The sequence below is a fragment of the Aspergillus fijiensis genome, assembly GCF_003184825.1.
Source record: "Aspergillus fijiensis CBS 313.89 unplaced genomic scaffold BO72scaffold_122, whole genome shotgun sequence".
In the NCBI taxonomy this organism is placed as follows: domain Eukaryota; kingdom Fungi; phylum Ascomycota; class Eurotiomycetes; order Eurotiales; family Aspergillaceae; genus Aspergillus; species Aspergillus fijiensis.
This window is the reverse complement of record NW_024469098.1, coordinates 20,978-44,244: the sequence shown is the minus strand read 5'-3', so window position 1 is coordinate 44,244 and position 23,267 is coordinate 20,978. Positions and strand designations below refer to the sequence as shown.

General features: G+C 50.3%; 10 protein-coding genes across 10 annotated transcripts; 5 read left to right on the top strand and 5 right to left on the bottom strand.

Annotated features, from left to right (window-relative positions):
• Positions 1-70: 70 nt before the first annotated feature.
• BO72DRAFT_464223 (glycoside hydrolase) lies at positions 71-823 on the top strand (the record flags this gene model as incomplete). The annotated part of the gene is made up of 3 exons (XM_040946630.1): positions 71-200; positions 253-512; positions 752-823. Coding segments are annotated over 3 exons (462 nt in total), but the record flags the coding sequence as incomplete, so codon positions are not given.
• A 628-nt stretch (positions 824-1,451) lies between these two features.
• BO72DRAFT_505250 (alpha/beta fold hydrolase) lies at positions 1,452-2,778 on the bottom strand (the record flags this gene model as incomplete). Its single annotated transcript, XM_040949181.1, has 3 exons — positions 2,342-2,778; positions 1,591-2,286; positions 1,452-1,530 (listed from the first exon to the last, which is right to left on the bottom strand). The coding sequence occupies exons 1-3, from the start codon at positions 2,671-2,673 to the stop codon at positions 1,452-1,454; spliced, it is 1,107 nt and encodes a 368-aa protein (XP_040794994.1). The 5' UTR covers positions 2,674-2,778.
• A 1,811-nt stretch (positions 2,779-4,589) lies between these two features.
• On the bottom strand, positions 4,590-5,082 carry BO72DRAFT_502368 (uncharacterized protein; the record flags this gene model as incomplete). The annotated part of the gene is made up of 3 exons (XM_040949060.1): positions 4,590-4,778; positions 4,806-4,993; positions 5,058-5,082. The coding sequence occupies 3 exons, from the start codon at positions 5,080-5,082 to the stop codon at positions 4,590-4,592; spliced, it is 402 nt and encodes a 133-aa protein (XP_040794993.1).
• A 718-nt stretch (positions 5,083-5,800) lies between these two features.
• On the top strand, positions 5,801-7,228 carry BO72DRAFT_490867 (uncharacterized protein; the record flags this gene model as incomplete). The annotated part of the gene is made up of 3 exons (XM_040948153.1): positions 5,801-6,869; positions 7,089-7,101; positions 7,177-7,228. The coding sequence occupies exons 1-3, from the start codon at positions 6,188-6,190 to the stop codon at positions 7,226-7,228; spliced, it is 747 nt and encodes a 248-aa protein (XP_040794992.1). The 5' UTR covers positions 5,801-6,187.
• Positions 7,229-7,854: 626 nt separating this feature from the next.
• On the bottom strand, positions 7,855-8,920 carry BO72DRAFT_533084 (uncharacterized protein; the record flags this gene model as incomplete). The annotated part of the gene is made up of 4 exons (XM_040950480.1): positions 7,855-8,118; positions 8,168-8,447; positions 8,495-8,607; positions 8,851-8,920. The coding sequence occupies 4 exons, from the start codon at positions 8,918-8,920 to the stop codon at positions 8,072-8,074; spliced, it is 510 nt and encodes a 169-aa protein (XP_040794991.1). The 3' UTR covers positions 7,855-8,071.
• Positions 8,921-14,000: 5,080 nt separating this feature from the next.
• On the top strand, positions 14,001-15,611 carry BO72DRAFT_473615 (FAD/NAD(P)-binding domain-containing protein; the record flags this gene model as incomplete). Its single annotated transcript, XM_040947213.1, has 5 exons — positions 14,001-14,178; positions 14,249-14,375; positions 14,490-14,822; positions 14,879-15,188; positions 15,294-15,611. The coding sequence occupies 5 exons, from the start codon at positions 14,001-14,003 to the stop codon at positions 15,609-15,611; spliced, it is 1,266 nt and encodes a 421-aa protein (XP_040794990.1).
• Positions 15,612-15,892: 281 nt separating this feature from the next.
• On the top strand, positions 15,893-17,695 carry BO72DRAFT_505242 (FAD-binding domain-containing protein; the record flags this gene model as incomplete). The annotated part of the gene is made up of 5 exons (XM_040949180.1): positions 15,893-16,120; positions 16,370-16,595; positions 16,653-17,061; positions 17,120-17,347; positions 17,410-17,695. 5 exons carry the CDS (start codon positions 15,893-15,895, stop codon positions 17,693-17,695), a joined length of 1,377 nt encoding a protein of 458 aa, XP_040794989.1.
• A 1,113-nt stretch (positions 17,696-18,808) lies between these two features.
• BO72DRAFT_442983 (cupin domain-containing protein) lies at positions 18,809-19,903 on the top strand (the record flags this gene model as incomplete). Its single annotated transcript, XM_040943542.1, has 1 exon — positions 18,809-19,903. The coding sequence occupies exon 1, from the start codon at positions 18,851-18,853 to the stop codon at positions 19,901-19,903; it is 1,053 nt and encodes a 350-aa protein (XP_040794988.1). The 5' UTR covers positions 18,809-18,850.
• A 79-nt stretch (positions 19,904-19,982) lies between these two features.
• BO72DRAFT_454085 (alpha/beta fold hydrolase) lies at positions 19,983-21,075 on the bottom strand. The gene has a single exon (XM_040946145.1). The coding sequence runs from the start codon at positions 21,042-21,044 to the stop codon at positions 20,046-20,048; it is 999 nt and encodes a 332-aa protein (XP_040794987.1). The 5' UTR covers positions 21,045-21,075; the 3' UTR covers positions 19,983-20,045.
• Positions 21,076-21,357: 282 nt separating this feature from the next.
• On the bottom strand, positions 21,358-22,416 carry BO72DRAFT_502362 (muramidase; the record flags this gene model as incomplete). The annotated part of the gene is made up of 5 exons (XM_040949059.1): positions 21,358-21,587; positions 21,643-21,956; positions 21,986-22,042; positions 22,096-22,337; positions 22,393-22,416. 5 exons carry the CDS (start codon positions 22,414-22,416, stop codon positions 21,358-21,360), a joined length of 867 nt encoding a protein of 288 aa, XP_040794986.1.
• Positions 22,417-23,267: the final 851 nt, after the last annotated feature.

Genomic DNA, 23,267 nt, shown 5'->3' with positions numbered 1-23,267 from the left:
TAATGTAAACCCTAATGTAAACCCTAATGTAAACCCTAATGTAAACCCTAAAATCCTAACCATCCTGTAGAACATCTACTTCAGTGCCAGTGTGTGCTCCGGTGGCCATGGGCTGTCCATTGGCTCTGTCGGCGGTCGGGATGATAACACGGTGAAGAACGTCACCTTCTACGATGTCAATGTTCTCAAGTCTCAGCAAGGTACTTCCCCTGGCATTCCAGACTACGGGCCCCGTGCTAATCAGCCCTTCAGCTATCCGTATCAAGGCCATCTACGGAGACACTGGCTCCATTAGCGACATCACCTATCATGAGATAGCTTTCTCGGATGCCACAGACTACGGTATTGTCATCGAGCAGAACTACGATGATACCTCTAAGACCCCAACCACTGGCGTTCCCATCACGGATTTCACCCTCGAGAACGTGATTGGCACTTGTGCGGACGACGACTGCACCGAGGTTTACATTGCGTGCGGTAGTGGCGCCTGCTCGGACTGGAGCTGGTCCAGCGTGAGTGTCACGGGCGGCAAGGTCAGCTCCAAGTGCCTGAATGTCCCCTCCGGGATAAGCTGCGACTTGTAGGGGATTTGCCGCTGGAGTCGGCTGGACTTACCCAGGGAACTGTTCTATCTCGCTATGGCTGTGGACGTACCAGGACATGCCACCAAGCGCCTAGTCAACATATCTATCTTCTGCCAAATGAATACTAATTTCCAGCCTCTACCTACATGTATAGTCTACCATTGTAGCATCCCGCCCTCACTTATGACGATCGCGGCGATTCTGACAGAGACTTTGCTGGGAATGACGGAGCGGCTTGAAGTTAACGGCGTAGCCATCCTGTGACTGGTGACTAGGGAGATGAAAGCCACCAGCGCGTCACTCTGGGTGCGGAAAGGGTCGTTTTTCATCTCTGTTGGTCACGGCCAGGAGAATCCGGAATGTGTCGCATGAGTACATTAGATGAGAATATGTATGTGTAGAATTGTTAGGACTGATGGTCCTAAATGCTTGTCCTTCGTTTTAGATGTCGGTACTACTCTCATAGTGCCAGTCCGCCGAAGCATAATTAGGTGCAAGCTATAGTGTCGCCGCCCCTTCGTTTAATCGTTTTGCAGCCAAATCAAATCCGTGTCGCTCAGAGCAGGAGTTACGGCTCTTGAACATGAACAAATAAACAAATCACGAACGAAACTAGAGATTCCGAGAGGGGGCGGGGTGCCTTTGAGAAATGCCGTGGCGATGGTGCAGGGTTACTCTCATGGACGGCAGATAGAGCAATCTGGACAAGTGATGCATGTAAAACCAGATAGACACTGAAGATACACCGCGTGGGGTGTTCCTTGGCATATACAGTTCTTCGTTCTCCGACTCCCGCGTCGCTTTCAAGGCTCACCTACATGGCATATTATGTTTGTCTCTATAGACCTGGACCGTTCCTAGCAAGCCTCATAATCCCTGTGCTTGAAGGAATTTGAATATTAACTGGAAGGCCTGGGGTGCGACCGTGTGAAGGTTGAGGTTGTGTCTGGGGAGGGTTAGGGTTAGTACGAGACAACCATATCTCAAGACTGTGCAAGAGACTCACCCGGCAGGAAGATCATCCACCCAGTTTACCACCCGCGAATTGTTGAATGTGGCCGGACTGTTTTCCAACTGTCCCCTACAATTGCCGCCACAGGAGGACAGATCGAACTGGCCCTGAACGAGGTAGACGGGGGCAGTAATGCGGGAGTATTGAATCGGGGAGGCCAGCAGTGAAGGGAGCTCCCCCACTGCGAAGGGCTCTCCCTCCACCGTCGCTGCCCACTGCGCCACCTGCGGGTCGAAATGGGGAGCAGCGAAACCGTAGTAGGCCACGGCATATTGGTCACCGGCCGTCAAGTAGGCCGAATCCAGCGTGCCCCACCGAGAGGGCGACAAGGTACGCGCCTGGCGCAGATGCGACCCGGCCAAGAAATACCCAAAATAGTCGAAGGCGCTGCTGAAGCCGGTCAGCACGAGGGCGTCCACGGCGACTGAGGCGGCCGATGCGGCTGCCAGATAGCTTCCGTAGCTGTGACCGACAAGCCCGACCTTGCTGACGTGCGGCAGTCGGCGAGCATAGTCCACCAGACTGTTCAGGACTGCTGTCTCCACTTGGAACTGAGCATCAAACAGACCGTCAACCCGGGATGACGAACCGACGCCAATGCGATCGTAGTTCAGCACCGAATACCCGGCGGCGACTGCGGCCTTGACGAAGTTGTATGGGTCAGACCCGGGGAAAGTAGGGTCCCAGTACCTGCACAGACATTTGTTACTGCACTTCACCCCTTTTCATTGGGTATGATACGTACGCTTTGGACTCGATGATACCATGAGTGAGAACCAGAATCGTCGCGCCGGTGCCGCAGAGCGTGCCTCCAATGGTATAATTGCTCTCCACGGGGCTGGCTGTAGACCCAGAGATCGGAATAGGGTCGGCGGATGAGCCAGAGTCGCGTCGGGTCAGATTAAAGACCAATGATGCTGCATCCCAATCGTTGCTGATTGTGGTGTTAATAATGAACCGCGGTTCCTGCACAGTGATGGGGATATCGACCGCGCGACACGCTGGCGTTCCTTGCGATGGGAGCGCCCAGCAGCCGGCGGCGAGGAGAAACAAAGACAAGAGAGAGGCGGTGGCCATAGCTGCAGCGACAAGTAACCAGCGGAGGAGGCCTGTGAATAAGGTAGTTTCGCTTCTTCATGTCAACTTCTGAGCCCCCATTTATAGGGTTGGCGCAGGCCACTAGCCGGTGACGAGGGAAGACCGAAGGCAGCAGAGATGAGGTTCGAAAGGTCAGGGAACTTTCCGATATGAATACGACCTCGCCAATTGCCGTGCTGATCCTTCTCGGAATCCCACCCCCGGTGATTGGGTGTTTGGGGTGCCAAGAACCCCGAATCCGCTGACACGAGGCGCAAAACAAGCACCAATGCACCCTGACACGAACACACCCCTCCCCCTGGCATTCTCAATGTCTCAGTCCGATTGCTTTGCTGCCAGAATGTCGATTGTAGATCATCCACCTTCGTATAGTGCGGCGGGAGATAACCGAAGGAGCCAGTCTGGTTGACGGACAGAACTGAGTTGTGACTACCTAGTCTCGGATCCACAATCTAGCAGACAACGTGCGCTTCCGAGATTGCCTCAACCACTGTCAGCTCGACATCAGCCCCAGGTACCTGCCGGTACATTCTTCACTCTAGTGATGGCGTCTTTCATCTATGTAAGAACATGCCGCCGACCCCTGTGGCCTCTCAATATCTCTGGTTAGTAGTCTTGGTCAGGAGGCACAAGTCGGTGGCATCCCCCCGGCATATCCCCGTCTAATTATCACATTACGAAATACAAAGCTGAAGCAGATTCCGGTTCTAATCGAAACTACAGTACTTCTGCTGGCCACCGAGTCCCACACACTCCAACTGGAATAATATTGATAAACTAGGATTAGCAGACAGAAGGACGACATGGTGATATATACTCCGTAGGAATATCCGATACGGGTGATGACGGGCTCACTGTGCTGCAAGAAATCCACAACCGGCACGTGGAGAATAAATCACTGCAAACAGTTCCGAAATACCTTTTCATGCTGTCAAGCAAAGCCGGGCTCACCAGCGACCCACCACATCACCACAAACCTTTACTGTTCCCGTGTAACCTGCGAAGTCAGCACCATGGATTTTCGAACTTGGCTGTTGCTTGATCGATCAGCTTTTGTGAGAAGTGGGTTGAAGGCGGAAGGTCTATACAGCCAAGCCCAGAGTCTGGATAAGCCTTCAACAGGATGGGTCGTATTTGTCAAATCTACGCCAAGAATGACATAAGGTGGAAACATAAATCTTCTCGGCACGCCCGGTTCACAGCAGCCCTTATTGAATAATGAACCCATCCTAGTTCTGCAGAGCCTTGCGACACAGATCCTTGTATAATGGCAGCCCTCCCGGGAAAGCCAACATCTCCCGCTTCCTACCCGGGATGTTTGCCCCAATCGCGTCGACAATCCACTGGGACTGCATCTCAATTAAAGCCGGGCCGTTGCTCAGTGCTGTTGGGCCATGCACAGCATAACACAAGAACATATTAAGATACCCCTTAGGGGTCATGCCCAGGAATACGCTGGCGCCGTTATTACCTCACTCGTCTGCGAGCGATGTACCGGAAGTGTTGCGAAGCGCAGCAATGCGGGTTAGGCTACCAGTAAAACAGTTAAGGTCCGTCGCAAAGGCACTTGCGTCGACAGGATAAAATCCACCGTCTTCGGTTTCTATCCCCTTGGGCCTGATAGCCGAAATACCGTGACTGGCGTCGCGCACGTTAACCAACTCCACATTTGTCCTATTAAAAATCTCGTGATAGTCTTACTCGAAACACGACTTCTTGGCACCGATCGGGTGTGGCGGCTCGAGAGGGGCCAGGATATCTCTCCTTAAAAGGTCGCTTATTCTTGCTCGCGTCCTCTTCGCCCGAAAGTCATAAGCCTCTCGGTTCGCCTTTTCGTTCGTCAGCAGGTAGCTATACCCTCTGGGCAGAAACGCGAACCCCCCTCGGTTGTATAGCTACTCATCAAGCGCCTCGCGTTTCTCCAATAGGACGTCAAAGGTTGCCTGCGGACTCGGCTGATCCAGATACCCGCTGAATGTCTTTTCTCTCTGCATGAAGATGAGTCGTGCGTCCTCCTCAAGCGCATTAAGCCCCGCGCTAACATCATACCAGGCCCCAGTCACAGTCGTCTCGGATTCCACGTCCTGTTTGATCCCAAGCACCTAATCTACATGCGTGAAGTACACCCTGAACTCGTCTGCAGAGAGATACTTCTCGGTGAATGACCATGTCTCCGAGACGTCCGGAATGAATAGTTGGTAGATGAAGCCCAGTGTATCGACCCGGCAACCTGGGTAAGTATTCCAGTGCCACACGCCGCCGATGTCGGTGCCCGACTCGTAGATCCAACAGCTGTATCCTAGTTTACAGAGACTTTAGAGGAGGTTGATGCCTGAAAGGACTGGCGCCGATGATGATAATACTGTATCGAGGGTTGTTCGTGGACATTTTCGGGAATGGGTAATAAGGATAGCTACGCGGTGGTTAGGTGTGGAGATCTCAAATGATAATACTTCATACTGCTGCAAGCCGGTGGGGTGATTGGGGGTAATATATAAGAAAATTCTGAATGAGAGTACCGCACTGAGGAAGGATATCCGGGATTATATCATACTTTGAAAGGATTGCTGCCCATAATACTGGCATAGCTTATTCGTCGGCTCGGTAGAGCTAAGGCACTGCGGGGCAATCCGTGCCTGTGCCCTGTTCGTCAAGGCTGACGGACGCATCATCGAAGACGGCGCCAACGATAGCTCCTGGATAAAAGCTATATGACCCAGTTAGATTGTGTTTCTCTGAGATTGGCTCTTGAGAACAAATCTGGCACGAACAAGATTATTAAAGAGGCAGAGGTCGGGTTACATTTCTTGGACATGGAGAGAAAGCCCTGAGGAAGTAACTGGAGCACAATGGCCAGAGGCACAAGCAGCCTGTGAACACCACCGAGTAATAGTGATAAACACTGGCGACATCTAGGAGCATCTAATACAGTACTAGTATGGCTCTTTGCTGACCGTATGTATTCAGGGTAAGATATGATCATGTCCGGCTTATGATTTTGTGACGAAATTCTTTCTTCAACTGTCGGACCTGCACTCCGAATCAGACTGATACCCCTATATTTATAATTCAGCAATCAGGGGACCCCCTTCAAAGTTTGTTTGGTCTACTATTCCACACACACACTCTCTCTCTGTCTCTCTCTCTCTCTCTCTCCACACACACTCTCCACACACACTCCACAAACACACGTTTTGACGGTATTGACTCCTTCTTACCATAGCAAATGGCTTACACAGTCGGCAACCATAGCCTGGATCTGCAAAGTACCTTGACTCGGATCATGAGTTCGGGAGGATTCAGTGACCTTCGGTTTGTCTGCAATGGACAGAGCTTGAATGTCCACAAGGCGATTGTCTGTCTCCAGCCTCCGCCGATCAAAGCAGCTGTCGAGGGGAACTTCGAAGTACTTATTCTGCTACCGGGGGAGTGATAGCGATACTAGGCTAACGAGCCGGACCTTATCCAGGAATCCCAAACTGCTATCATCAACATGGACAACTTTCAGCCCGGGGCGGTGAAGGCGCTGGTTGAGTATCTCTACACCGGCGGGTATGGAAGCCTCTCAACGAGTGATAATGCCGTAGGTGTTTCGCAGACTCCTTCCGATCTTGAATCATCGTCTTCGAGCCCAGATACGGCCACACTTCTGCTTGACCATATGCGTGTTAACGCCATTGGTGATTATTATCAGGTCGATGGCCTTATGACCGCTGCAAATCAGAAGATCAAACACCTGCATGAGAGCTCCAAGGCTGACAAATCCTGGGTTGCAAGTCTTCCCACCGCGATTTGGCTGGCCATAAGCTGTACAGCAAATGAAGGCCTGCTTGACATCTTGGCTGAAGTGACTGCTAAAGAGCTGGCTTCTATCATCCATCTAGAAGACTTCATTTCAATCGAGCCCATCTATGAGTTTGCCGGGAAAGTGCTGCATGGGTGCTGGGAAAGAATTCAGGGACTGTTGAATGAAAATGACCAGCTGAAGTCCGATTTATCCAGCAAAGATTTCGAGCGTCGGATGGCAGAGCGTGAACATGAGAGAGTTCAGTCACATTATAGACGCATGGAGCAGTGCTTGACAGTCCTGAACAACACATCGTTCTGCAGGATCCCCAAATGTGGTGGGGAGTTCTGGTGCGCTATTGATGCCAAGGAGTGCATTGTCCGGTGCGGTAAGTGTCGCTGTAGGCACTACTCGTGATCGGTGGTTTGGCCTTGTGTACCTCGAAGATTCCACTGGGCACGCGGCCAGAAGGGATGATATCAGCCTAGAGAAATTATGATGCGTGGTTTTCTTTTTTCATCTGTGGTTCGTTGATTGTAGCCGTGGAGGCTCAAATACCGTTCACCATATTAGTCTGCACCCAGCTACTCTTGATGGTTGTCTGCAGACTGTGTTCGCAGGTTCGTATAGGGACATCGCCCTTGAGGCTTGCTATTTACCTACATTATCGGAAGCTATCTCTCGGGAATAGATAGACGCAAGACACAGGCTGCCGCTAGCTTTTACCGTCCCTCTGGACCTGCGTGAGTCATTCGCACAAAATTCAAGGCAGATCTAGAAGCTAGGTACTCTGTCTGGGCTTGTATGAGGGATGCCGGACGGTTCATGGGAGATTAGGAAAGAGAGTTGTTGGTACCTAAGTGATTGACCTCTGCAGTTGGTTGTTGGTTTTCAAGGTTGCCAAGGGCTTTAGTACAGCTCAACGATTTATCAGGTGTCCAATGAGTACGGAATACTCGGTGTTGGATTTGGCACGGGGGTTGGCGGGAGTGCGAAAGCCATTGCGGGCGATTTGACTGCATAGTCCAAGATGGGCTAGCTTTTATTGAGCACTATGTACCTCCATGGCTGACTAGAGTGATTATAGTCGAGACAATCGCAAATATAATATTGCGGAGACACAGATGGAAGAGTGGAGGAGAGAATGGCGAGATCACGAACATTGTTTTGGTTGTTGTGGTGGTGCTGGTGGTGTTTGTCTTTTGTTCTGCGCGGCTCGGTCGGGGACGGACAAACAAACACTGCAAACCACGGCTCCAAGTAACGTCGTACGTCCCACGTGACTCGCTCCCTGCTGACTGACTGTGTCCTCTCATCAACAAGAAGTGCGCTCTGGTCTGCTACTGTGATAAGTGGAGACTCCAGGCCCACAATTCGAATTTGGCATAATACCGTGGTACTCTCTCGACATTTGACTATTCCTTCTTCTTCTCATAAGTGGACTATGTAAGGCTCCTAAAGGGGTTACCTTCAGCTTCAACCTAAGGTCTGAATGCGACTATATATCTCGGAGCACAAGCAGGGACGCTATCGCTTCGTCACCCGATAGATGGTCCCACCCTCACTGGGTTAACACCACCGTTGGTCGGGCTACAAGTACGGAAAGGGCCAAACAGTAAATTCGGCTGGCAAATTCACTGAAGACGCGTTAGCCCCGAATGATGACTTGGAGCACATACAACGTACCAGTGTCCATTGGCAACTGATCTGCCTGGCCGCCGCTCTTGTGGAAGATCTCGGTCTCTACCATACCAGGATGAAGAGTGGCCACAAACAGCGATGGGTTCTCCGCTGCCAGGTACTCCATCATCTTGATTAAGGCCAGCTTGGAGCTGAGATAGGCCGATAGTCCCGGGACCATGGTGAGCGGCAACAGAGTGGCAGCAGCGACGGCAATGATGGCAGCGCCTGGACTAGCCCTGGGGAGAACGCACTTAGCCGGCATCATCGTTCCTTTGACATTGGTCTGCAAACGACGTCAGAAATAACTCTCACCTGACAAGATAAACCTACTTCGAAGCTTTGCCACCAACTCTCGGTGGAAGACTCGGCGATGGATGACGGGGTGGCGAGGAAGGCTGCGCCAAGAATAAGAACATCCCATGGGTCTAACCCACTGGCAATCTCTTTCACACGAGCCTCATCAGTCACGTCGATGGAATAAACAACAACCTTAACTTAGAATCCCAGGAAATTTTGCTTAGTCTCCCGTAACTTGGATTCATTACAACCTATGAGAACAAATAAGCTGGCGCCGGCCTTCGCAAACGCGCATACTGTGGCTCGACCAATACCACTACCCTAGTTTGTAGCATCATATCAGTAAATACTAGAAGAAGAAATATAGCAGAGAGAGCGGATTTGCTCACCGCACCAGTAATAAATGCTCAGCTCTGGCCGTGTAGGCGCGATGGCCGGGTAGGTATCATTGTGCCACATTGGCGTTGCAGAGGATAGTAGTAGTCTCATCGTCTGGCAGTAAGAGAAGTCTACCGGGAGATAGTTTTGACAAAGGGAATAGAAAGCAGTAGCCGAGGGGAAGGACTTAGACAATCATAAGACAATCGAGAATCTGGCGGAGATGACTTATATAATTGTAATAGGAAATAACAACCTAGTAAAATCCCCACGCGGGGCACCTGTACAGGATAAATAAAAGAGAGAGACTGAAAGCAAACTTAAGTTTCATACTATCTGCTCGATCGCAGGAATATCCTACTGCAGTTCCTCGCAGGGGTTCTGTTCCTTTGCTGCTTTGTTTGCTTTTTGAAATCATACGTCGACCTGCGTAACACTGAAAAAAAAATTAAAGTAAAATAAAATAAAAATAAAACAAAATAAAAAAATAAAAAGAAGAGAAGATTACCACAGCAAACAATAAAACACTTGTTACAATCAGTATATGAATATGATTTGCAATTACCAAGAACCCGATCTCACTATATAACCTTAGAATTAGGGGCTCGAGCATTCTTTGAAGGAGATATAAAAATACTATATTAAATAGAGTAGTCCTAATAGATTCTAACTTTGGCAGCAACACCGTGAGTAGAACCATACTAATTGCGCAAAAATAGACTCTATCAACTTGTGCTTGTTCCACGATAACCATCGCAAACATGCTGTTATATTAGCTTCTTCACCACGGGTTGTTTATCAAAGAAGAATGGCATCTACAGGCTCCCACTGTGGCAGTAGCTCATCTGTATGCGTTTAGAGGTATCGTCTGCTTCTCCTAGATATTGGTCAGACCGACCCATCGATTCGAGATGGCGTTTCTGCTGATTGCTAGTTATCTGACAACACTTACCAGCAGTATAATCTCTTATCAGTTGTTCTTTCATCGGCTTTACGGCTTTCCCGGGCCTCATCTTGCGCGAGTAAGCAAGCTATGGCATGTATAAAAGGCTCGACATTCCCGGAACTATTTAGTATTGCAGAATCTACGCAACCAATATGGTGACTTCGTGCGCACTGGTATGGCACCAGCCGTACGGAATCTATAAAGACGCTGACCTTTTAGAACCGAGCAGGCTCACAGTATTCCACCCCGAGGTCTTCATAACAATAGATAGGCCGCGAAGCAGCTGCATCAAGGCGGAATAATATAATATCTTACATCCTCAGATAGCTCTTATTACTGCTCGTAATAAAGACACGCATACCAGCCGCCGTCATCAGTAGAACCAAGAATTCTCAGCCAAAGATAAGTAGTCGCTGGAATGTAGTATGTCTACGATCCGGACTGACCAGTAAAACCTAGCTCTAGAGTAATACAAAGCCAAGTTTCGAGCTTATATCGAGTAATTGGAAGCGTGTGTTGCTGGCGATACCCAAAAAGACAAGATATCTGAAGTCACAGACCTTTTCTACTGGTTTGGCTTTGACGCGATGGGTGATTTTGTGTTCAATAAATCATTCCATATACTACATAGCCAGCGATGGCATCATATTGTTATCTTATTACAGCGCGCTCTGTCCCTACTCGGGCCCTTTAGTCCGATACCGTGGTTTATTCACATTGCGTTCAAGCTGTTTCCCCGCGTGTGGCTTTTGAGAGATTGGTTTGAGATGCTTGCTTAGTCCGAATTACAGATGCGCCAGCGAATGAAGATCAGTCACCCCTTGCTTATCGGGCACTTGTTCCGTGTTTACGATTCTTTCCTACTAACAACGATATAAACCAGCTGCCCCAAGACCCGCATCGCGTCCCCGACATGGCCCACTATCTAATGGAAGATACCCGCACCAATTTGAACCACCCAACTTGGTTGACTGGCGACAACATTCTAGTAGTTATCGCTAATAATAAGCCAACTGTTATTGTTCTCGTAGGGATCTTCTGCGAGCTTGGACGGAACCCTACCCACGCCGCACGCATCTACCAGAAGACCCGTGGGGTCGATCTCTCCGATTCTCGCACCCTGCTTCGGAATTACTCTTATCTAGAAGCAGTAATTACTGAGGCGTTGCGTCTCTATCCCGCACTACCCACCGGGGGCAACCGGAAGACCGCGGCGGACAGCCTCGTCATCGGGGGGGTGTATATCCCCCAATTCACTACTATCGTCGCCCCACGGTGGAGTATCTCTCGTCGTACGAACACAGTCTTATTGCATCCTAGTAGCAATCGCAGTTGACTGACCTGTAACTGTAGGAAAGGACTGTTTTATATCCCCAGAGAAATTCCTCCCCAAGAAGTAGTTGGAAAGACCGGAAATAGTACGTAACAAAGCGGCTTACGCTCCGTTCGGAACTGGTACGTCAACGCGCTACTTACTATCGCCTGCAAGGACAATATGCAACAAATACTAATACTGAACACGCAATAATCTAGGCCATCATAGTTGCTTAGACAAGTTTCTTGGCCTGGATGTTTTACGCCTTATAACAGCGCGGTTAGTGGACAGGTATATTATCCGGTTTCCCCCGGGTAAGAACGGGAACCAGGTATTAAACAATATAAGAGATCAATTCACCTCCAATCCTGGGCGTTTGCAATTACAATTCGAACCACGGAAGAAGATCCAATCGGAAGCAAGATAAGATACTGCCTACGTGGCTGATGTGTCAAGATAGCATGATCTGTGTATTGTAGCGCTTGATAATGTTGTTTAGTAAAGTATATGGATGTTTACTACTCTAGGACGGTCGGTACCCCCTCCTCCTGGTACCAAAAATCATATATGCTCGACAACTCGAGATGTAGCCGGAGGCTTTATTATTAAAGACCGCAACTCGCCGTCCTCGTCGACGTCCAAAGAGCAATCGAGCATCATTACATCATTGGGTCTGGAACAACGATACACCGGCTTACTCCTAAAGATGTGTTAACCTTCCCGCAGCGGTGCTTCTAGGGGTGCTTCTGCATTCCCCGAAGAGCCAAGAATACAATACAAATAGGGCTCAATGTAACAACAATACAGAGGCGCTAGTACAGGTAAACAAACAATTATCATACTGAGCCAAAGCTCCAAGAAGCTCACGAGAGCGACAGAATACAGTCCGTAGACAAAGTCGAGGTTGGTCGTTAGATCCAGGGTAATACGAAGGCGCAAAGCCATAACAACAACTACGCTAGGAGGAGTGTCAGCTGGTCTTTGAATACAAACCGGGGCGGGTGCTTACATCAACCCAAGACCAAACATAATAGTAATAATAAGCTTGTTGCGAGTGGCTATCTTGAGCTTCCACAGTGCAGGAATAGGAAGCAGCACGATGCCTGTGTCGATAATCATGTTAATTGATATGGACAAGATCTCCTAGATGTATAGGGAACGACAGTATCCTTTCTTGACGTGGTTCCAGCCAAAAGACACAGGATGGCACTGAGTGAGAAAGATGGGTAGAAAAGCCACGAAGTAGGCCACGACGCAGGCGGCGGCTGTCCAGAGCATCCGATTAAAGCCGCGCGAGGAAAACAGCGAGGCATACAGGGATATAATTAAGCATTTGCAACAGACAGTTTATATTAGCCAGATCACACTACTGGCGACAATAAGCTGGTACTAAACTCCCAGTTCGTAAGCTGATAGGGTAGTGGTATAAGCACCCAGTTGATTAGCAATAACCCACCAGCAGACACCGGCCATGCAACAGGTACTGGAGTAGGCAATAATAACGAGCCAATCGTGCGCGAGAAGGGAACACCGGGTAATAGCAATGGCCCAGAATCGAAGACCAAGGATGAGAGTAGTAAAAAGAATAAAGACGGCAATCCAGATGGCAAGCTCAAGACCGCGCGGACTAACAGCCATAATTACTGTAATACGAGCAATAGAATTGAAATATCAGACATAGATTATACACCTCCAATTGTTGGCAAATTCTTGTAGAGATGGGCTGTATCTAATAAATAAATACTTCTTTGCGCAACCCGGTACCCTATGGAGGTCAGACTATTAACTATCCACTATCCCGATGTATGCAACATAGTCAAAGGCTCAGCAACCGCGGCTCCACGCGAGAAACCTACCATCACTGGTCTGGTGCTTTACTGAAAGCAACATTTCTACCTTTGTGCTTCCAAACATGATATTTAGCATGTTAGCTGGCCTGGCGGGGGACGTTCTAACAAGCTGCATTTCTTCTCCAAGCCTCAAAGTCATGCTTCTATTCCGACTACCCTTCATTATTCTATTCAACTGGGTCACGGTGTTCATTTTTGATCTGGCCAACCAGCAATTACCCGAGTCAGTACAAAAAGACAAAATCAACAAGCTGTGGCGTCCTATTCCCGCAGGGCGCATTACCGGGGACCAAACCGGCAGCTGTTGTTAGCCGCCATTCCCCTCACTCTGACACTAAACTATTGGTTGGAAGTAGGCCAGGAAAGTTGCCTGATCCTGCTGATCACCTGGCTCTACAACAATCTTAAGGGCAGAGACGGGCTCCTGCATGACGCGTTGATTGCCATCACCTATAGATTGTTCAATGGGGCCTCTCTCTTCATTGCTCTGGATGGCTGTACCCTCGACTCGCAGGGGTACATCTGGATTGCCATCATCAGTAGAGTAATTTGAACCACCATACAGATCCAGGATTTGAAGGATCAACAAAATAATCGTTCCCGTGGTCTCTTGTCGATGCCCTTATGGCTAGGTGACACGGTCTCACACCGGCTTATTATATTATTCACCTTGGCCTGAAGTCTCGTCTGCGTTACGTTTTGGAAACTCCCACCATGGGGGTTGTTTGCGCCCTTAGGAATGGCGGTCTGCGTGGGGCTGCAGCTGTTTTCTCAACGATCGGCTGCGGCGGATGCCTTAGCTTGGCGCTTGTGGTGTTTGTGGTTGGTAACGCTGTATTTACTACCATTGTGGGCTTTTTGGTCCGGCTACTCATCACGCTGGGGGAATATTGGGTGGGATTAAAACTACTCCGTAGAGTATACAATATAAGAATATGGCGGCGGAAGACTGCTTTACCCTAAACCATTATACTGTACTGCTTACTTGCTTTACCTTTGCTTGAACCACCCATTAAATCATACCGATTCACTATCCCTCGCAAAAGCCCCATGGATTCCCATTCCCCTCCTCTCAAAACGGCCGACTACATTATTGTCGGTGGGGGCACATCAGGCCTGGTGATGGCAAATCTCCTCTCGGAGGACCCCACGGTGTCGATTTTGGTATTAGAAAGTGGTCCCAACCGAGCAAAAGATTCTTATATCACAGACCTTATGGCCTGGCTAAGTTTATCGGGCTCGAAGCTCGACTGGCAATTTAAGATTATTTTAGAAAGAACTAAATAAACGCTCCTAAGAACATCCGGCCGGACATGTCCTGGGCGGTTCATCAGCTATTAATAGCCTGGTATTTGTCCCTCCATCCGCTGCAGGACTAAATACCTGGGAACAGATGGGAAATCCCGGTTGGAATTGGCAGACTTTGTCTGTCTATCTCCAGCGCTCTTTTAACAGACCGGGCCCGATTTAATTGTTTTCTCCGGCCCTAGCACAGGAGGGAAACCAGCCTCTTATTTAAGCCTGGAATCGTGCCTTCAGTAACCAGAAGTATGCTTATACCAGTAAACTGGTTCTCGAAAGGCCGACCGTTGGTACTAGACCGTACACCGCAACTATCAATCCTAATTGCGCTCAGCGAAGCAGCGCAGATGTTACGTATAGCGCAGTAGCAGCGCAACACCCGAATCTAACTATTCTGACGGCGGCAACAGTCCATCGTATTATGTTTAACTCGCCAGCTGTCGGGGACCGGTACCGAGCAGCCTGGATCTTAGTTGAAATTACTGATAACCCAGATCTGAAGCTTGTTCGGACGAATCGAAAGATAGTACTTGCAGCGGGAGTCTTCCAGACCCCCAAACTACTGGAACTGTCAGGGGTGGGGGACCCAGCTGTACTGGGGCCCACAAAATCCCAGTCTTAATCAGCAATCGGGGCGTGGGAGCCAATATGCAGAACCATCTAATAGCAATAATTCCCTGTCTACTATCCCGCATTTCTGAAATAGAAGATCTGAACCCAGGATTTCAAGCCCTCGCCTTTATACGACTCAACAACCAGAAGGATCTGCGTCTTCTGGACCAGTTCCTATCGTCCGAGAGATCAGCAACTTCGGGGCGCACGCAGGCCATTGAGTTAATTCTAGCTAATCTAGATAAAGCTTCAGCCTGCATATTCCTGAGTACAATACCTGGGCCAGTGGCATTGTTCGGTCTAATCCCGTGTTTTCTTCTGTCTGTCGGTTATACACACATCGCCTCTTCGGATCCCCATGCAAAATCCAGCATTAACCCGCAGTCTTTTTCGCACCTATTAGACTTAGAGCTTATGGCTCGTCATTAGCAGGCGGTACAGTACCTTTCTATTACTCCTTCCTTACACAAGTTCTTCGACCGTGGTCTGGCTCCCACTGAGGCCAGTTTGGAGATTACTAAAGCCGCAGTACGGAAGAAGGCACTCACAACACACCATACCTGCGGATCTGTCGCTATACTACCGCTCGAAAAGAAGAAAGTAGTCTATTCTACACTAACTGTGTACGGTACTACAAATCTTCGGGTGGTAGATGCCAGTATCTTCCCTCTGATGCCCCATGCGAACCCGATGGCAACAGTATACGCGGTGGCGGAGAGAGCCGCAGACATCCTCAAGAGCTTGTAGTTAGATACAACCACCTAGGAAGGGCTGTATTAGTCTAACATTGTATCTGAATTACTCTACTATAAACATGCCAGATTAAAACCTAATAAATCTAATTAGCAGTGGTAAGTTTGTTTCAAGCACGAAAAAATAGGCATCGAGAGCTGATATAATCGGAAAGGTTTTTAATTGCTACCAGACCGAGCGAGCCACCGAGCAGATACTAAAAAAGATACATAAATAAAAACAATAAGCCCTACGTCGGAACCTATTTTGGTCAGAAAGATCTTTTGGCCTGCAGCATGGTTGCAAGGCCATCTCCTGTTCTGGGGGTTCTGCTGTCTATAGTCAGCAGAGTTCTCGCAGCCCTACTTTCTACTCCTCCGTCTACCCCCGAGCTCCTATCCACACTTCCTTCTATTTATTATAAATGCTTTCCTGGCGACAGCTGCTGGCCGACCAAACAAGAAAGAAATGCATTCAACGTTAGCTTGAAAAGCAAGCTTATTGCTACCGTGTCTTTACCCAGCGTGTGCCATCTGAATAATGCTTTTACCACGTACGACCCCGGGGCCTGTAAAGAGCTGCGCTCTATATAGAGCTACCCGAGTATATATACTCGCGATAGCGCCTCTCCGATGGCACCTTAGGTTGGAAACTTCTCCTGCGAGCTGTTTTTAAATGCACACACCCCTTGTTAGATTGGGCCCCTGGTGCGCTACTCAGTCAAGACGACCAGTATCCGGGATTACCAGCAGACTATTTAATTCACCAAACAGCACAATATCCGACTTGTAATACGCAACACCGGTTACAATTACTTAGGAAAATCTTCCAGAGTAGGGACGGTCGTACTCTGGACTTATCATATGAAGAATATCGAGTTTTCAGACTATACCTCCCCGCACTACTGCAGTCGGGCGATTAAGTTTGGGCCTGGACTGCAGGATATTGAAGCAATAGCGGCGGTGCATGCTCAGAGCAATATACTAGTAGCCGGAAACTGTAAAACCGTGGGAGTGGCGGGAGGATACTCTCAAGAAGGGGGTCACGGTTAATTAGCCTTCTGGCTTGGGTTGGCAGCCGATCAGGTGCTGGCCTGGGATGTTGTTACCGCTGCCGATGAGGTTATAACCGCCACGCCGACGCAGAATCCAGACCTGTACTGGGCACTGAGCGGCGGTGGTGGCGGCACCTACGGGGTCGTAATCTCGATGACCAGCAAGGTCTGTCCCGAGCTCCGCACCGCAACTGCCAACTTGACCTTTTCGATCGATCCCCAATTCTCACCGCGGTTCTGGGAAGTGGTACCGATCTTTGTGGCGGGAATTCAACCGCTGACCGACATTGGCGGCGTGGCCATCTGGGAACTAACCAACAGGACATTCGTAGTATCCCCCGTTACAGTCCCTGGTGGCACACAGGCACTCTTGCAGACCTGGCTACAGCCTACCTTGGACCTCGTGGTTCGGTATCAGATGAGCTTCAACTACCATCCATGAATACACCACCTTCTACGACAGTTACAGGGAAATGAACCGGTCTAGCAACGTAACCGAGTACCAGATCGGCGGGCGCTTGATTCCACGGTCGACGGTAGACAGGAATCTCAGCAAGCTGTTTCATGCTCTCCAGACTATCACCGAACATGGAGCTGTCGTGTCTGGGGTGTTGTTGAACGTCTCCCGCACCCCCGTCACGGATAACGCGGTTAATCCGCCCTGGCGCGACACAGCTATCTCTATTGTCATTGCCATGTAAGTCCTTGGTTCACTGCAAGACCATAATTGGGCTGAGGCACATCTGACTCATCACACAGGCCGTTTGACTACCACAACCGCACTGCGAACCGGATGAGCCGAGGATTAATCACCAGCACCCTCCTCCCCTTGCTTGAGCAGCTGACCCCAGGAAGTGGCGCCTATCTCAACGAGGCTGACATCGACCAGCCCAACTGGCAATCCACATTTTATGGAAGCAACTACGCAAAACTAGCCGCTATCAAGCTCAAGTACGACCCCGATCATTTTTTCTACGCTCGCACGGCAGTTGGGAGTGAGTACTGGGTCGAGTCGGTGGATGAGCCGTTGTGTCATGCGGTGTGATCATGGGGTTGAAGCAGTGATAAGAATTTGATACTTGTGAGTCAGGCCATATCCTCACTTTCTCTCGCGGTTGCATCCTCTTCGATGGTTACTAAGCCCCTGTTTTTAACTACATGAACGTCTGTAGATCTGCTATTCGCATGATTGACTGCTTAGTAATGGTACGAAATTGTGTCTGACCAAGCATATCTTCTGAGTGAGTCAGCATGGAATGGTTAGTAGGTAGTTAACTAAGTTACGTAAAGGACCAACCCAGTCCTGTACTGGCCAATGAATTCAGGTTCGGTGCAGCTTCAGGATAAAAAACAGTTCCGATGCTCTTTTCACGTGGGATTGTACCATAGAGAGAATAAAGATTTTTTATCTTTCCCGTGTGTTATTATTCATGATCAGATGCGCACAGTTACTTGTGCCATCTCAGTTTCGTTGCGCAATATATGATGCGCCCCGGCTTTCCCGCCCTCCGGATATCACGGCAAAACCGGAAGACTGTCCCCAAGGAACTAGCTACTACGTCATTTTGTCAAAGTATCAGTCTAAAAGCTAGGATCTGGCGAGAGATGACCATTGGACGCACGGTAGGCAGCGAAGTTGCTTGAGAGGGATCTAGCCTGTTCCCGGAGAGCTGATCCTGCGACCGAAAGACCGACTGCGCTCGAACAGTTTCTTAGGAAGCCTATGACGTATTCTGTACGCTACGAAGGACGGTGGCAGGGTCTTGGGTTATGTCATTCTCGTGGAAAGCCTGCAATCCGGAAGCACGGAAGCCCTACAAGGAGGGCTGAGTGAGGGATTTTGGTCCACTCGGAAAACCGGGGTTTTCAGCCCTACAAGGCACAGGCCCCACTCCCCTGATCCACTCGCCAGTCTGGATTGGAGATCAAACCAAGATTTCTGGCAGACTCAACTGGAAAGCTTGACCAAGCTGACGCATTAGCCTTAGCCGAACACCAGGCTTGTGCAATCTTGACCCAAGGCACACTTCAAAGACTCCTTTCAATCCGCATGGCTGTCACCAACATGATGCCATCAATCTATCGTCAGTGTACGGCTCCTCAGCATATAAAGCAATTAATCTGTCAGTTCTGGAGTCACTCAACAGACCGTCAAATCCAACTCTCTATCTCATCCTCTACACAAGTCTAAATAGTAACGATGTCCGATAACTCGCCCCACGTGGCCTCTCTCCTGCACAAGAAGCCGCATTACCACTCCGAGCTGGGCTCCATCCAAGCCATCACCGCCGAAGATCTCCCCATCCTCAAGAACCTGTCCATCAAGCGTCTACGTCTGGCGCGCAATGCGATCCGCGAGCCCCACTGGCACGCCAATGCCAACGAACTGGCCTACTGCTTGCACGGCAAGGTTCTCATCTCCATCCTCGACAGCGGTAACGAATTCTCCGTGTTCACCCTGAACCGGGGAGAGATGTTTTTCGTAGAATCCGGCTCTCTGCATCACATCGAGAACATCGGCGAAGGTGAAGCAGAGCTGATTATCTGTTTTCGCCACGAGCGCCCGACGGATTTCTCCCTCGCCGCCTCCCTGGGGGCGATGAGCGATACGGTCCTAGGCAACACCTACGACCACCACGCGTCTGACTGGAAGAACATCGCCAGGGATACACAGACCAAGTATATGGTTCGCCGACAGGGAGAGGTCGATCTGCCTCGCACTGCTCTCCTGCCCAACCGCCATAAGTTCGACGTCGAAGGCATGACGCCACCCACCTCCCATGATTTCGGCACCGCACGAACAGCCAAGAGTCAGTTTTGGCCCGCCCTGCCCAACATGTCCATGTATTCTCTGCGAGTGGAGGAGGACGGTATGCGGGAGCCGCACTGGCATCCGTCGACGGCCGAGATGGGATACGTGGCTGAGGGTACAGGGCGCATGTCGGTCATGGACCCCGACGGGTCGGTCGATACTTATATCCTGAAGCCCGGTGATGTGTACTACATCCCTGTGGCCTACCCGCATCAGATTGAGGCAGTGGGAGATGGTAGAATCCACTTCTTGATCTTCTTCGATCAGCCCATGCCGCAAGACGTGGGCTACCGGAATGCTGCCACCTTGTTGACGCCGGAGAGTATGGCTGCCACCCTTGGGGTGGATGTCAAAAACCTCCCCAAATTCCCTCACACCCCCAAAGATCCTCTGATTGTGAAGAAGCGCAACGAGGTGGATCCAGTGAAAGCCAAGCTGTGAGGCCTTACCTTGGCTGTAGACTGGCTGAGTGGGAACAGCACCCCGAAGGAATGTTTCATTAGTAATATAGCAAAAACATGTCACATAATGAGTGTAGTGCATAGAGTCTACGTCAAATAAGAAACACAGCTTGCCATCTCCTTCAATGTCCTGATACTCTCCCTTTCAAATGATCCACCACCCACTGTACTTCCTCCACCAAGATCTCCGGATGCGTAATAGGGAGACTGTGGCCCTCCTCTAGGACCTTTCGAAAACGATTGCAGCCCGACAGCCTGAGTTGACCCGCCCGAAGCTCATCATTGAACATCTGCGCCTGCTCAAAGAACCGTGTACATTCCTCCCTCTCAGCCCTCGTCCCATTTCCCATCCGCACTCCTGCCTCGAAGATCAATCGAAAGTCCTTCGTGAAGTCCGCGCAAATGACACTGAGAGGTGCATTTCCAAGCACTTGTCGGGCAAATTGCTGTTCCCTGAGCAGCCGCTTAGCACTCAGCCTGGGTTTCTCTAGGGCACTGCCACGGGCGCTCTTCTTCAACTGAGCTTTTACATATGCCAGCTCTTGATCTGTCAGACGTGATCGTTCCATTTCATGCGTGACAGCCTCAATATCCACTCCGCGAGCGATGGCCGTGAACGCTGGCGGTGGAACGGACGGCTGGAACAGCTCGAACATCAGCTCGGTCGCAGATTCGGCCAGGACCATCCCCGCGACGGACGGCTGCATGGGATCAAAGAGTCCAGCAAACGCTCTGGCACAGATGGACCCATACGAATGACTCAAAAGGATATACGGGGGGGCCACGCCGATCACGTCAAGTAACTCCCCCAACTCCCTGGCCGCGGTCTGAGCCGTCAACATTGTCCCCAAATGAATTCCAGTACCACCTGGCCCGAGTTCGGAGTCGCCATAACCTGCTCGATCGTGGAAGTAGACCCGATGGCGGACGGATAGGAGACGTTGCAGGCGCAGGTAGAGGGCACTGGGGGCGCCACCACCGGTAAAGAAGAGCACGACGGGGCTACCGGGATGACGCGGGGGGCCGCTGGTGGAGATAAATAGGCTGTGGGTCGAGATGCGCACCAGGGCGGATCGAGTGCTTGTTTCCCACGGATTTTGAGACAGCGTTCGAATAACCATGATGAAGGGTTCAGGACGTTATATCGTTATATCAGTGTCGGATCGCCGAGACGATCCGAAGAAACAAGGCACTGGCAAGGGGCCTCTACGAGCGGGGAAATTGTGCATGCATTGCTGAGTCAGACCGTTCATAGCCTACATGGCCCAACCTACTAGGTCGTGCTATAGATCTAGAAAAACGGTAAATATATAAGCGTATCTGATACTCTAATAGAACAAGGAACTGGAACAGCAGACAATAAAACCAATACATAGACCGAACTATGGCACCTCCTACTGCACCAGACTTCACACCTCACCCCAAATTCCATACTCAGGCAGTGCACTTGGTGGCAGCGCTCACCCATCCAGTCAACCGGTTAGCAATATCAGAAGCGTAACAAGCCGTCGCCCCAGCTCCACTCAGATTGCCAGAGGACGGAATAGACCAGGCACCCGAGTTGTACATTCTGGCCGCACGATAGAAGCCCGCGGCGTTGGTCCGGGCAGACTTGTCGAGCAGCGAGGCGAGACCGTATCCATCAGCGTCGCTGGTTCCAATAGCTGGGGGGCATTAGCTGGGTGACCTAGAGAGACGTTCCCGATGGGAGAATCATACCTCCATCCTTGATCATCTGCACGATCTCCGTTTTGGGGCAAGGGTTCTTCACGCTGCCCCCGTTGTTGCAGGTCCCAGTGCCCTCGTAGCTTTGCATCAGGCCGGGGTTGCTGACACTGTATGTCGAGGTCGGGGCCCGCACGCAACCCTTGGACTCCTGCATCACCACCGCCAGGATGAAGCGGTGGTCAACTTTCGAGCTGGTCGCCACCTCCTGGATCGCATCGTACAACTCCTGGGTCTCAGTCGCGGAGTTGTCGGCCACTCCGAACTGGGCACAGGACTTGCCGATGGTGGCCTTGTTGGCACTCCACCTGTCAGTATTGTGTTAGCTGGCGATTACGGGGACTTTGCCGGCAAGGAATTGGGGGGGTTGGCTTGCATGTTCTCGAACGAGACCCTAGAGGAACGGTTAGAACGGGCACTTGGACCGAGCGTTGAGGACAAACTTACCAGTCAGACTGGGCGGGCCAGCCGGCGCTGGTCGAGCCGTCCCCGGTATACATGGTGTAGGAGTCCTTGCCAGCCCCTTTGCCATCCTTGTTGTTGATGGAGGTAACTGCCAGCCCGCTAACAGTCACCGTCGCACTGGTAGACCGGGAGCTCAGACTATCGTCGCGCTCAGCGAGTTCGAGGTTGCGGTCGCCCACCGGGGCTGCAGAAGCAATGCCAGCCAGGGAGCCGGCTCCCACAATCTGGTGAGAAAGATTAGTACGGGTATAGGAAGATGGCCGGGTTCGCTTTTCCCACACTAAGAATCTGTGCCCAACGCATTTTCCAATGTAGTGCTCAAGGAGATTGGACAGAAAGTAAATCACGAATTGAAGAAAAGAATGAGTGACAGTTCGAAGTGCTGCTGCTGCAAAGGAGTGTGATGAAACTACTCGATAGCTTCAGAAATGGTTGAGAAAGAATGGCTGAGTCGAAACCGGCTCCAGATCTTGGATCTGCTTGCTTGATGCCAGACATACTCAGCGACTAGACATTCAACCCTTTTATACTGGGAAGTCCGGACAAAAGTCATGATCACAAGTCAAAATGCCGAGATATCATTAGGAATGATGAAACATCATTGTTGGTTGGCAGGAACAACTAGACGGGCATTAGATCCCTTGGTGATAGCTTAGAAGAAGGGAGTGGAGCAGTGATGGCCTTCAAAGACTCACGCTGGATTAATGCGATGTTACTAAAGGGTTCAGCGGGTCATGAACACCCTTAATCTCCGTGAAGGAGATAATAGAGCAACTCTAGGTCGTCGGACAACATCTCCCGAAAGACTTAGCATCCGCGCTTATTTAGAAAACAGATGTAACAAGTATACTAACTCCCAACAGGGTGATCAGGGCTCAATTGCCACAATTTACCAGGACAGTAGTGTCAGAATGAGGCTGTGCAGCTAACAGCGACTTGTTACAGGTAACATGGAAAGTGCAATTCTGGAGTTGCGATGCGCGAGCTGAATATTTGAGATTGAAAGCACTCACGGAGTTCAGATTAGTGTAGGGCAGAAGGGGTCCAATTTGACCTGAGAGGCCCAACTTCGTCGCCACACACATTGCTAGGTGCCGGTTGCTCACGATGATAACTCTCCCAAGTGGACGAATCAGCTCCTCAAAGAGGTGTTC

Excerpts from the sequence above, each read along its gene's own strand:
- BO72DRAFT_454085 (XM_040946145.1), bottom strand. The coding sequence starts at position 21,044 with ATGGTTATTCGAACGCTGTCTCAAAATCCGTGGGAAACAAGCACTCGA.